The sequence below is a fragment of the Heterocephalus glaber genome, unplaced genomic scaffold (genome assembly GCF_053883595.1).
Source record: "Heterocephalus glaber isolate CG9 unplaced genomic scaffold, H.glaber_assembly_v1.0 deba00001730, whole genome shotgun sequence".
Taxonomy (NCBI): Eukaryota; Metazoa; Chordata; class Mammalia; order Rodentia; family Bathyergidae; genus Heterocephalus; species Heterocephalus glaber.
Window position 1 is genome coordinate 123,269 of NW_028258441.1, and position 14,024 is coordinate 137,292.

The following is a 14,024-nucleotide window of genomic DNA, read 5'->3' on the forward strand; positions in this document are numbered from 1 at the left end:
AAGAGAGGCAGGGTCTAGAGAGGGAACAGCAGATAGGGATCCCGGAGTTCAGAAGAACAAGACTGACAGGCCAGCGAGGGCTGTGTGACTGCAGCAGAGAGACAGTTGCATGGGGTTAGTAGGAAAGAGATGAAAGGACTTTGGGAGAGAATGTAGAGCTGGGGGAAACATTTACACAGCTTCATTCTGCTAAGTGCCAGCAAATAAAGCCATAGAAGGTCGTGGAGGACTAGAGACTACTGTCCCCACTCTATTGAGTAGGGAACTGCAGCCCGGAGAGGCAAGCCTTTGCTCAAGAGTCAGGACTTGAACCCAGGGTAAGCTGAGTATTGTACTTCCCACCACACCAGCGGTTTTAAATTTTGCTTCAGAGGCCACTGTGTACTATGTACTGTGTGTCTGTCTGTCTCAAATAGAAGTGGGAGAGGAGGGGAGATCTCAACGAAGTTTCAACCTTAGGGACTCCACACAGTCAGTTTTACACAGGGGGCTTCTAGGTAAGTTTCACCAGAGCATAGGTTTTAGAGGAGAAAGAACAGTGTGTAGGCGCTGCCCTCATCCAGGTCTTTGAAATGTCTGATTTTTCTTGAAACACTGTTCCAGAATCACTTTGCTTGTGACACATTGGCCCCCAGTTTTCTCCATGTACCTGCCAGAGTGACTTTCCAAAGTCTCATCAGGTTACTCTGCTCAGAAACCTTCTGTGACTCCCAACTACCTTTTGCTAAAGTCTGTTTTTCTTTTAGTGTGATCTGGACCCCATCAGCTCATACAGCCTTGCCATTAACCGCTCCCTGGCTCCCACGTTCCCACCAAACCGGCTGACTTATGGTTCCTGGCATTTGCTACAGTCACTGGCCAGCTCCTCCTCAGCCCTGGAAAGCCTTCTCTGCACCTTCTGCTGAGGCCAGGCCCTATTCTTGGTGTGTCCTCAGCACCCCTTACCCCAACCTGCATGCTAACCTGTCATAGCTCCGCCTCTGTCCCTGTCTCTGGCGGGGGGCACACCACTAGAATATGGTTTTACATCATCTGCTCAACTCCCGCTTAGCTCCCCTGGAAAGAGGTTTATCAGGGAATTTGCTTTCTCTTGGGGTAAGCATACCAGTCTTGCCTTGAAAGCATACCAGAAATGCCAATGGCTTGATGTTAGGCACGGGGAGTTTTCAGCATGGGAGTTTGTCCCCTGCAGCCAGACCTCAATTTTACACGGAGGAGGTAGGGTAGGCAATTATCATATGGTGAGAAAAATCTGTGGGGAAGAATAGCTGACTACGAGGAAAAAAAATTCAAAGCTGAAAGCCGCTTTCAGATCTTCCAGCTGACTTGATTTTTATTTTGGAAAGGGCCGGACAGATGCTTGTTTTGGGTCCCTAAATCTGCTAATAGTTAAGATGCTTAGTTTCCAGCTTTTCCAATAAAGAGAAGACTACTGTTATAAGAGTGCCCTTTGAATGCTTAGCTCGTGCCAACCTGCCAGTCTTCCCTCCAAGCCAGGAAGCCCTGCCCACCTTGGCAGCTGTCAAGGGAGCCGTGGAGCAGTAACCATGGTCCCAAATCTGTAGAATGGGCAGAGGGATGGGGGGGATACTGGCAGATGCCAATGCCAGAATCTGGGAACTGCTCACTCTCCCCCCAGGTTCAATCCCTAGTGCTACAATAAATACAGTGGACCCTTGACTTATGAACGCCATCTGTTCCCGAGGGAGGATTGGTTGTGACTAAGTCACTACAGCTGAGATCTGGATGTTTACCTGGGTACACGCTGTAGATAACAAGAGGCAGATGAAGCTTCTATTAACCTAATGAACCCAAGTTGTATGTCAGGCCGATCGTAACTTGAGGGTCCACTGTACATCAGTTAAATAGTACTGTTTCTCTGGTGGCTTGAGTAGCACTCAATAGATTGCTATGTTCCCTACTTTGATTCAACCACCAAAGAAAAGTTAATTTAGAAGAAGAAAAAAAAACTAGTCCATTACACTATAAATATGGTTAATGGGGCAGGCTGAAAATGGGAACAGGAAGGGTTCAGATAATTTAATGGATGAGAAGAACCTCCTAATGGGTTATTAAAAGAAACCATGAATGTTTCCAGCACAAAGGGAACACAGACCCACCAGGCGGAGGTGCAAACCTGGCTGGGGTGGCTCAGGATGGAGATTCTTGGTTGTAATGACTGTTTCTCCAGTGTTCAGAGACTAGGGAACACAGCAATCCACTAAGTGCTGCTCAAGCCTCCAGAGACACAGTGCTAGTTCATCAACTTATTTATTGTGGTACCAGGGATTGAACCCAGAGGGTCTCTACCACTGAGCTACATACCAGGCTCCTTAAAAATCTTTAACATTTGGAGACAGGGTCTTTCTAAGTTATCTGGTTGAACTCGAACTTGTGATCTTCCTGCCTTAGCCGCTTGAGTCTGTGGGATTACAGGCAGGCAACCCTGCACCCAGCTATAGTACTATGTTAAAAAATCCAGCATTGTCTAAGGCAGCATGGATCACAGGCCACCAACTGCTCTTCCCTCCTTTCAGGTTGAGTCAACCCTCTCATATTCTATTTAATTCATGGTATTTCTGAAGGGAAGCAATTTTGCAAAACTACAACTTGTGTATTGAGCTTAATTTTTTCAAAATGTGGATGAGGAAAGCCCTATCTTTGAAAAAAGTACCAGACGGTCTATCTCACTGGAGGGCACAAGTTAAATAAAATCACACGACACTACGAAATATCAGTGATTGTAGAATTAGAGACTTCTCACCACCCCTAGGCCCCCTACATAACTGCTCTAGGATGAGACTTGTGCAGGTGGCCAGACCTGGAAGCCAAAGAGCTCAGGAGATGGGTGAACTGTGTCTCTACTCAGAGCCAAGGTGGAGACTCCTTCAGTGTGCAGCTCTGGCCATTTGGTCTGAGAATCACTCTTAGAGCCTGGATCCCTAAGCTTGTGGCCTGGTTGGGTTGGTGCCCTCTTCCCTGCAAACATATGCAGCTTCTCCCTTTGTCGTTAAGAAGGAAAAAAGGCACTCCTGTCATGTGAAGGGAGAAACGATTGCACTTTAATATACTTAAGAAGTCATCTGTGATACATCAGAACAGTACTGGGAAGGCCTGGGTAGTCTCCGGGTACATCACCAGGGACTGACCACCTGTGCAGTGAGACTCAGCAATGGCAGGGTTAGGCAGGCAGCTGAGCATTTCCTGTGCATCAGTGCTTTACAGTTTTAACTCATTCTTCTGGTGAATGCTTCCCAATAAACCAGCGCTTCCGCCAGCCCAGAAATGGCTACAGGACGCTTACTGTTCTCTCTCCCAAGCAAGACTAGCTCCCTGCTCCTAACTTGTTGGTCTAGAACATTTTGGGCTTGATCCTGGGCTCCCCCTCTGTTAGGGGCTGCCTGAGTCTCCGGGTCCTTCTGGCTGGTGGCTGCGGGAGGCCTGGGACAGGTACCTGATTCGGGCCAGCGTGGTCTGCTCCTCACAGATTCAAAATGTGTCAGAGGCGCCTCTTTTTCAGCGGCGGTGGTGGAACAACCCGAGAGGAAGAGGCCTCCCACTCCTAGCTCTCTAGTCTCCGTCGCCCTCAACGGTCTTGGAAGAAGGGGAACAGATGGCGGAAGAGGCCATGGATTTGCGCCACCCGGCTGCCCGCGGCGTCTTTCACTCTGGCCAGCGGGGTCGCCGCTCTGTTGTTCTTCTCCACAGCCGTGGCGCCCGCAGCGCTCGGGGTCCGTCGCGACGTCCAGGAAGCGGCGCCGCTGCTGTTGTTGTTGGTGTTGTGGCGATCGCTGCCACACGCGGGCTCCCAGTCTTCTGCCCCCGACAGCTCCCGCAGACTCTGGGGGGCGTCGGGACGCAAATAGTGGTAGGCCCGGTGGCCGCTGTGGTCGCGGCGCATGGGGTCAGCTCCCAGGGCGCCCACTAGCACCTTGATGACCATGTCGTGGCCCTGTAGTGCAGCCAGGTGTAGGGGCGTGAGGCCGCCGCTACCCGCGGCGCTCACGTCGAGCGGCAGTCCCCGGCGCCTGGCGAAATCGTGCACCAGAATGAGCTCCTCGTGGCGCCCGTGCTTGGCCAGCCAGTGCAGCACGCTGTAGCCCGTGATCGGGTCGCCCCGCAGCAGCAGCCAGGGGTCCGCCTCCAGCAACTCCCGCAACACCTCAAACCGGCCCTCCGCGGCCGCCAGGATCCACGTGTGCTCCCGCGGCTCCAGGCAAAGCCCGCTGCCCCCCAGCCCGCCGGAGGACGGCTCCTCAGAGCGCTCCTCTGACAGCCGCCTGGCGGGAGCCGCCCCCTGCTGCCCCGGCAGCTCCCTCCGCGGCCCCCGCCGGCGCCCCGAGCCGGCTCCGGAGAGCGTCAGCGAGCCCTGGAAGGAGGGCTCCCGGGAGGCGGCAGCGGCGCCCCGGTACCTGCCCAGGCTACCCCTGTCCGCTCTCGAGCTGCGCAGCTGCGGGGTAGGCGCGAGGGAGGCCGGGCGCGCCGGGTCTGCGGCCCCTCGGGGCTGGGCCATGGTCTCGCGGCCGCGGCGGCGTCAAGTGCTCGTTGCCCTTCCCGGGCCCCACCGGGGGAGGAACTGGCGCAGGCGGTGGGGAAGGAAGCGGCTTGAGCAACTGGGCTCGGAGGGAGGGCGCAGAGGAGGAGGCAGAGGGAGGGAGCGAGCTAGGGGAGGGCCTGGCGCACAGTGGGGGGCGTGGAGGTCCGGCCGAGTGCCCGCGGCGAGCCCCGCTCCAGCGCCCGGAGTACCACCGTGGGCGCAGCTGCCACGGGACGCGGGCGATCCCGCCCCAACGGCCAGGTGAGCAGAGCAGCCCCGCCTCCGGCCGCAGGCGGGTGGGGACGGGCTGGATTCTCAGCGGCCCGCATTCTGGTTCTCAGCATCCTGGGTGGAAAGAGGCTCTAGGGCGCCTCCTCCCCGGCAGGGCGGGCAGGGCCGGCCCCTGGACGCCCGACCTTTGCTCTCCAAGGCGCTCGCTCCACCCCCTTCCTTCGCCTTCCCTCTTATCTCTTCAGGAATCTCCCTGCACTTTGTCCCCTAGACGCCGCCTTCCCGAGCCTAGCGCCTAGCAATCGGTGGAACACGACTGGGCTGCAGCAGGTGACTCGGGCTTGTCTGCCCCGCCCTTTGGGTGACCTTGACTCTCCCCGCAGCACCGGGGATGCCCGGGGTTTCCCGCGGAGAAGTCCGAGTCCTGCGTCCTGGCCGAAGCCCTCCCAGGGAACTGAGAAGGGGTATTCCCCTGCTGCCCCGACGCTCTTTGGCTCTAGGCTCAGCTTTCTGCCTTCTCTCCTCCCTCCTAAGCTTTCTCAAGTTGGTTGAAGCAGCAGCTACAGCTGAGTTTGAGCCTGTGCCATAGGCATCTCCTTCCCCTCTTCGGAGATGCGTTCCTGCGGTTTCCCCACCCCCTGCTGATTCTGTAAATTCAGGACTTCAGGGGTTTTAAAAAGAGGATATTTTACCTTTTTACTCTTAATACCAACCTCCTCTTTGCTCTTTTTTCCCCTCAAGAAGTGGTAGTTTTTGCTGCCTGCTCCTTACCGTGTTAACGAGTTCAATCCATGAGCAATAGGGAGCCATAGAAGGCTTTTGAGCCAGGGAGAGACCCAGGTATGAGTAAGGTTGTTAGGAAGATGATTCTGGGAGAGGCAGAGACAGGCAGCCTGGAGAAGTCTGGACCAGAGAGGGTGGGGGCCCAGTAGTTTCACCAGTGATGGAAGGTGTCAGAGGCTTTTCCCCCTTGGTCTTCAAATGTTTGGGACCAGCCCTAAGTATCTTGAGCATTCCTCATGACAGCTTATGCATTTGTAATCCATTTATGAATATTTCCTATACATCAGACGCTTTCTGTATATTAGGTCATTTGCTCTTCCCAGTGACTTTAGGAACTAAGTATCATCACTATTCCCAGTTTGCAGAGAGGTTAGCACACCTGCCCAAGGTCACCCAGCAGGAAGCAGCACAGCACAGCAGGTCAGCAGGACAAGGGAGCCTTTGTTCCGGCACTTGGAGGGGCTGACATTCAAGCCAGGCTTATCAAGTGCAAATCACTCCACAGCGCCAAACTCCAACCTGCCCTAACTTGAGCCCTTCTCTCCCCACACCCTCCCTCACAGATTCTGTCTAGGGAAGTTCTCCGTCTTTCGAGGCTGGCCTGTGTCCACCTCCTCCAGCCAGCCTCCTGTTTACCCCAGCCAGGAGTGAGCCTCTCCTTCCGCAGCCCGTTTCTACTACTCCTTTGGCTCCCGGCATGGATGGGTTATTATTTTTCTTTTCTTGCTCTGACATGTGAAACTGTATTTTTCCCCCCAGTACTTGGGAGGCTGAGGCAGGAAGATCGGAAGTTTGAGGCCTGCGCTGCATGGCAAGACCCTGTTTTAAAAAACCAAACCAAAACACCTGTAAACTGATATGTGTATCATACTATCCTCATATACCTGGTAGGTGCAAAAGAATTACTTATCTGTTCTGACTTGGCAGCCTGTGAAAATGGGAAAGTGTGATCGTGTGTGTGTGTGTGTGTGTGTGTGTGTGTGTGTGTGTGTGTTGGAGGAGTGCATCTGTAGCTGGAGCCTCCTTGCCCACTCACATATCCTTGTCCCAGACTGAATCTGCAGGACACTAAAAGCAACTTTTATATTTGGTCAATTCATTTAAAAAAACAGTGATTAAATGGTTTCTTCCTTGAGCCAGCAGGCCAAAGCCATCTGCCCACCTCTGCTGACTCCTCAGAGACCAGGCCCAGTCCCAGAGTGGGCCCCAAGCTTTCAGACTTTCATTTTCAGAATGAGCCCTGACTGACAAGCAGCCACTTCCGTTGTTCTGGAAACTCCCCTCCGCAACCCCAAATCTGTAAACATCAAACCACACACATGCACTCACACTTCCAGAATATGCAAACAGTTGTGGCAGAAAATTTTTTTTTAAATCAAAATGCCAGCTTGGAGAATGGAGGATAGAGAGCTGCTTAGACTATTAATTTTCCTTGTCACTAACCAGGTAATTCCCTTCCTATCAGCAGTCATAATGTCTCTGGTTCCACTTCAAAGGCTGCAAAAGCAGCTGCCTGACCAGTGCCACAGCCCCACGACACATGTGCCCTTGCCTTGCCCTTTGCCAGAGAGCAAAGCCACAGTGCCTCCCTAGCAACTCGTTGCATCTTTACTTAAGAAGTGCGTTTTCCTTAGGTAGCCAGCTGCATACACCAGGCCCCAGAATCACAGTGCCCATCTGTGGTTCAGTAGGAAGGGTCTCTGTTATATGATACCAGACAGGTAGAGGGAGTGGAAGGCACAAAGGATAAGACCAACCCACTTACAACTCAGATACCAGTCACCCACATCTGCTACCCCTTGTCTTATTCATCTCTTGTGGCTCTGGGGATGGAACCGAAGGCCTCATGTGTGCTAGGCAAGTGCTGCACCACTAAGCCACATTCCCAGCCTCCTTCTGCTACTTTCCTGCAAGAGAAAGGGGAAAACCCCTCAAATCCTTGGCAGTGGCCTTCTAAAGGGCTGGATGTAGATTGGGTATTTGCATTGCAGATGGTAATACTGGTGTCTTGATCAAATAGCAGCCTCTCTAATGCCTTTATGGGTTTATTTGTAGATCCTGGAATCTTAGAGAGGATGACAGGGGAAAAGGAAACAAAGCTTAAGTGTTAGATATACATTGAAAATCAATCTCAGTAGAGAGAGAACAGCTCAGAAATCTTACTGGGAGTCAGTGGGGAAGCTTAATTGATCTGTAAACATTTATATGCAGCTTCCCCAGAACATGCCCCTCCAGGAAAGCTAAAGGCCCTTAATGGAGTTTGCCAGTGGGACTTTGATTCAGAAAACTCCATGAGTGCCCACCAGGCAAGAGGGAGATCCCTCAGGTTTTCATAGCCCTTGGTCCTGAAGGGACTGAGGCACATTCTTGAGATTCCAGATATAATGTGAGTTTCCTTTTCTCCAAAGACCTGTGCTCATCCTGATTCTCAGCAAGAGAGAAAGCCACTGGTGTGTGCACCAGATGTTTGAGCACTGTGTGTGTGTGTACACTGCCACATGTCGCTGTCTCTGGTTGCCATTTTCCCCTTCCCAAGTGTCAGGGCTTTGCTGCAGGAGGTCTCATTTTGAATACCTTTTTCTTAGGTTACAGAACAAGTCATATTTAGTAAACACTTGAAAAACTCCTGCTGGGGGCTGGGGATTTAGCTCAGTGGTTCCATCGCCTGCCTCGAAAGCACAAGGTCCCAAGTTCCATCCCCGCTACCAATAAAAAACAAAACAAAAAACTCCTGCCTAGTACTTTGGAACTACTTTCTCCCCCAGTCCTTCAGTAAAATCTGATGTACCCATTGGAAAAAATTATCTTGAAATCTGGATAAACTTGGAATAGTAGAAGGTGCTGGGACCAAGCTGACACATGTGAAGCATGTGACCAGAGCTGTTCAAAATCACTGGAGGATGAACAGGGAGAAGGAAATCTTTAGACCTGAGTGGAAGCAGGAAACCTGTGTAAGACTCACACTGAAACTGCTTGACTGGAGCCCGGCGGTCAAACCTGGGCCCTGAAGTGTGACAAGAAAAACTTTCCATTACTTATTGTATTTCTTTTTTCTTTTTTTTTTTGGTACCGGGGATCAAATTCGGGACCTTGCGCTTTCGAGGCAGGCGCCGGAACCACTGAGCTAAATCCCTGGCCCATTACGTGTTGTTTTGATACTGCGATTAAAAGTCACGTCCTGGAAAAGAGGGAAAGTATTGCCACGTGGAGACACACGAGGGCGCTCTAGCCAAGTAGCGATTGAGAAAACCAGAAAGACTGCGGAGGTTTCACCCTGGAGAAGAGAGGCGCCACAGGCCCTTTGCTGATGTGAATCCAGGATTGCGCCTTTGACCCTTTGACCAGGTTGCTCACCTCTGCTCCTTAAGCAGCTGCAAGGAAGGTGATACCGCCGCAGGGGTTGTGGTGAGAAGGCTGGAATGTCATCTTGAAGAGAATGCAAACCCTCCGGCAGGGAAGGAGGCTAATGAGTGGTGAAAGTAGCTCCTCACTTTGAGAGGAGTTGGCTTCAGTAATATGTAAGGCTTGAAATAATTCTCCCAACGTGTTTTCTTGTTTATTTATTTCTTTGTTAGTTCATTTACTGAGACAGAGTCTCCTTATGCTGCCCAACTCCTGGGCTCAAGCAATCTTCCTACTTCAGCCTCCCAACTGCTGAGGCTATGAGCTGGGAACACTACCTGGCTCTTTCATATTTTGAATGATCTCTTTTTGACCCAGGCTACAAAGCTGTGAGGTAGATACAGGAGCCAGTATTTATATCCAGTTCACACAGGCATGAGGGAGGTCGAGTGACCTACCCAGCCTCACGGCTCCAAAGTGATAAAGTCAGTAGAGTCTGTGCTTTGTCTCTGTCATCCTGCCTTGACAGGGACCACGCTCAGCAAAACTGTGCCATGAGTGTTGTCCTGGGTGCCTTCTGCCTTCCATCTCTGACATTTAGGTAGCCTGTGACCCAAATCACCCAGTATAGTGTTGGCTTAAAAAATGCTAACAGCTGCTTACTGCTTATCGAGCAGGTGGGTGACTGACAGGCCCTGCGCCAAGTGTCACACCTGCATTATGACCCACAAATGTTCACAACTGCACTAGTCATAGTAGCCCAAAGGTGGGACCAACCACAGTGCCCACTGCTGTGACTGGAGCATCTTAACTCCTCAGCGTGGAGATTCTGGGAAGTGGTCACAGTGGGAGGTAGTTGGGTCAGGGGGTGGAGCACTCATGAATGGACAGATGCCATTCTCCCAGGAGTGGGTTAATTCTCCCGGTACTGTAGGGACAGGGTTCTTGTTCTCTGGAACTCTCCAGTTACTGTGAGAACAGGTTGCTCTAAAGCAAGACTGTCCCTTGTTTTTCTCCTTTGCGCATGCCTACTTGTCCATCACTTTCTGCCATGAGTTGAAGCCAAGCAGATGCCAGCACTGTGCTTGGACTGCCTGGCCTCCCGAATTGTGAGCCACAATAAACTTCTGTTCTTTATAAATCTCCCAGTCTCAGGTATTTGTGTTAGAGCAACAGAAAATGGACTGATAGAAAATGTCTATCATGCCAGTATCAATATCCATGAATGGATAAATGAAATGTGCTATATCCATACAATAGGATATTATTTGGCCATAAAAAGGGATGAAAGGCTGGGGGTGTAGTTCAGCCATAGAGCCTTCACCTGACATATACAAGGCCTTTGGTTCAGCCCCCAATGTTGTTAAAAAAAGGGGGGAGGGATGAAATACTGATACATGCTACAAACTGCATAAACCTTGAAAAACATGCTAAATGAAGCCAGAGACTCTTCTGATACCATCGATGCAAGACGGCCAGAAGAGGGAGCACAGGGACGGAGAATAGGTTAATGATACAAGGGGGGGGGGGGGGCATGGGGAGGTGTGGAATGGAGAGTGACCGCTATTGGATATGGGTTTCTTTGGGTGTGTTGGAAATGTTCCGAAATTAGTGGTGATGGTCACAAAAAGTTGTGCATACCCTAAATTTGTAATAGCTAAATCTTGGAAACAGCCCAAATGCCCATCAACCGACAAATGGAAAAAGAAGATGTGGGGTTTTTTATGTATAACGGAGTACTATTCAGCCATAAAGGATAAACTTGAGACATTTATAGCTAAATGGATGTACCTTGACACTGTACTCTTAAGTGAAATAAATCAGACACACACATTTAAATACCGTATTGTTTCTCTGGTGTGGGAAATAAAGACCAAAATGTATAATAGATGTTGGGAAATGGGAAGAAAATGTTCAAATGGGAAGGGGAACAAGGGAGCGGGGAGGGGGAAAGAAGGAAGGGACAAGAAAAAAGGTGAAAATAGAAGGAAAAAGTGGAAACAAAGCTTTTGTATATAGGGAAGGGAGGGTGGATGAAGGGGGAATGAGAAAAAAGGCAGGATGTATTGTGTACAGGTGCACATTCTCTATGATGAATGTTATCATGTATATCTAAAATGTACCAATAAATGCTTTGCTTCAAAAAAAATTGTGAATGTCCTAAAAACCACACAGTCTCTGTGGCAGTTCCAGTCTGCGCCTTCTGTGCACTCCATCTCCCTGCCTCAAAAAATTGAGGGAATCGAGAATTTTCTGCTCACAGCCAGGTGGAAGGATGCCAGATCTGTCAAGATAAAGAGCTCGAGAGAGCGATGTGAAGTGTTTGTGTTTGTTTTTGGTAACTGGAGATTGAACCCAGGGCCTTCGCACTGAGTTATGTCTCCAGCTCTCTTTTTTATTTTTTATTTTGAGACAGGGTCTCACTAAGTCGCTAAGTTGCCCAGGATGGGCTCCAAATTGTTATCCTCCTGCCTCAGCCTCCCAGAGTGCTGGGATTACAGGTATCCACCCACGACCAGCTTAAACATATTTTAAATAATTTATTTTGTTTGTGGTCCTGGCAATCAAACCCAGGTCCTCATGTATGCTAAGCAAGAGCTTTGCCATTGAGCTACACCCCTAGCCTGATAATGTCAACTTTTTGTAAGGCATATAGTACAAAAATTATTTAGAAGCCAGATGAAGTGGCCCATACCTGTAATCCCAGTACTCTGGGAGGTGGAGGCTGGAGGATCACAATTTGGAGACCAGCCTGGGCAACTGGGCAATTTAGCAACTTAGCAAAACTGTGTCTCAAAATAAAAAATTAAAAAACCAGGGCTGGTGATGTAGCCTAGTGTGAAGGCAGGGGGTTCAATCAATGCCACACAAAACCAAAATCAAAACACCCTATTGAGGTATTGATTAAAATGTTAGCACTGATAATTTTTCACAAGAGAATGATTGATGTGCTGCATTGTTTTAAGTCTTGGAGTTCAAAGGCATGGTTCTTAGTTCCTCTCCACCTTGGGGTCAGTGAAAAAGCTGAGGTCTCACGAAGATCCACAGCTCCAAATGGAAGAAAACCTTCTCAGCTGGGCTTTGCCTGTTGTGATTATCATTATTCAGTTCCACCCACCAGTTATGCAAAGGCTTTTGATGAACTGCAGCTGGTTGAACTTCACCTTTTCTGCTGTCAATCACTTGTTCTTGCAAACCAATCAGCAGCTGTTGTGTTTTTGTGTTTTAATAAATGTCTTCAAACCCACAAAAATTCTACATTTGCGAGATTTTAAAATAAATTAGGAATTTTCCTTTCCAAGGTTTTGAGTGTGCAGATATGGGCAGCTTTCTACGTATACTACTTATATTACTTTTGGCACAAGATTGCATAACGAAAACACAAGCGTTCATTTTTCAAATGTTTTCTCCTTGTACTGAGATTCCTTCCAAAGCAGTAACATTACATTGTCTCTCTTTTTTCCCCCAGTACGAGAAATGGAACTGAAGACCTTGCACTTGCCAGGCAGGCAGGGTGCCACTGAGCTAAATCCCTGACCCTACATTCTTACTCATTGTTAAAATATCAGCTTTAGCTTAAAGAACTGTAATTTTGGGGAGGCAGAGTCTTCCTATGTAGTTTTTGTTGTTGTTGTTGTTTTGAGACAGGCTCTCGCTTTGTAGTTCAGGCTGGTCTTGAACTCATATGTAGCCTATGCTGGCCTCAAACTCGTGGTGATCCTCCTGCCTCAGCCTCCTGAGTGCTGGGATTACAGCTGTGTGTCACCACACCTGGCTGGTATAATGTTTTTTTCACGTCTGCTGAGAAGATCAGTAAACTTTTTTTTTTCTGTCAGCAATAGGGATTAAATCTTGGGCCTCTCACATGCTAGGCAAGAGCTCTACCATTGAGGTCCCAAACCCTTTTTTAAATTATTTATTTATTGTTTTGGGGTTTTTTTGACACAGTCTAGAAGGCTGGCCTCAAACTCATGGCAGTCCTCCTGCCTCAGCCTCCTAAGTGCTGGGACTATAGGTGTGTGCCACCATGTCCGTTCCCACCCCTTTTTATATTTGTTTGCTTGTTTATTTAGGCAATATTGGGGATTGAACCCAGGGCCTCCACACTGAGCTACATCTTCAGCTTTTTTTTTACTTTGAGACAGGGTCATGCTAAATTGCTTAATTGACCAGGCTGGGCTTAGGCTTAAACTTGGTATCCTCCTGCCTCAGCCTCCCAGAGTGCTGGGATTACAGGCATATGGCATTGCACCTCGCTCCAACTCTTTATTTTGAGGCAAGTTCTCCCTAAATTTCTTTGAATTTTCAATCCTCCTGCTTCGGCCTCCCAAGTAGCTGGGATTATAGGCATGTACCAGCATACCCAGCTTGAAAACTCTCTCTCTTTTTTTTTTTTCCTTTTGGCTTTTTGAAACAGGGTCTCACTATGTATTCCAGGTTGGTCTTGAACTCTCTATGCATCCCAGTCTGGCCTCAAACTCATGGCAGTTCTCTTGCCTCAGCCTCCCAAGTGCTGGGATTGCAAGTGTATGCCACCATGCCTGGCTCTGAAAACTCTTTTAAGGATTTATAAAATCTGCTGTTTTAAAGGTTTTATTGTACATCAAAAGTCTTGTTTCTAACCTGTATTAATGAACCCTATAGCACTTTGCACATTTCAGTTTTCAGTATCTTTGCTGAAATAGCTCACCAACTTTCTTAGTAAGCTCATTTTGAAATCTATTCCCCCTAAAAAATTCCTGTCATGCTGGGTGTGGTGATGCATGCCTATAATCCTAGCACTCAGGAGGCTGAGGCAGGAGGATCTCCATGAATTTCAGGCCAGCCTGGGATACATAGTGAGTTCAAGGCCAGCCTGAACCATATAATGAGACCCTGTCTCAAAAAACAAAACAAAACAAAAACAAAAATAAAAACAAATTGGTCTGGGGATTTAGCTTAGTGGTTCTGCCGCCTGCCTCGAAAGTGCAAGGTCCCAAGTTCGATCCCCTGTACCAAAAAATAAATAAATAATAAAAACAAATTTTAAAAATTCCTGTCAGAGCATTTCATCAGTATTAAAAAAATCTATATTTTCAGTTTTCCTATACTAGAAAACCACTCATTTACTGATCAAAATATATCTCCTTTA

The 14,024-nt window shown here is 49.0% G+C and overlaps 1 protein-coding gene across 1 annotated transcript; it reads right to left on the reverse strand.

Annotated features, from left to right (window-relative positions):
• Positions 1 to 3,040: 3,040 nt before the first annotated feature.
• On the reverse strand, positions 3,041 to 4,693 carry Sowahd (sosondowah ankyrin repeat domain family member D). Its single transcript, XM_004872167.4, has one exon. The coding sequence runs from the start codon at positions 4,511 to 4,513 to the stop codon at positions 3,587 to 3,589; it is 927 nt and encodes a 308-aa protein (XP_004872224.1). The 5' UTR covers positions 4,514 to 4,693; the 3' UTR covers positions 3,041 to 3,586.
• Between the last annotated feature and the right edge of the window lie 9,331 nt (positions 4,694 to 14,024).

Excerpts from the sequence above, each read along its gene's own strand:
- Sowahd (XM_004872167.4), bottom strand. The coding sequence starts at position 4,513 with ATGGCCCAGCCCCGAGGGGCCGCAGACCCGGCGCGCCCGGCCTCCCTC.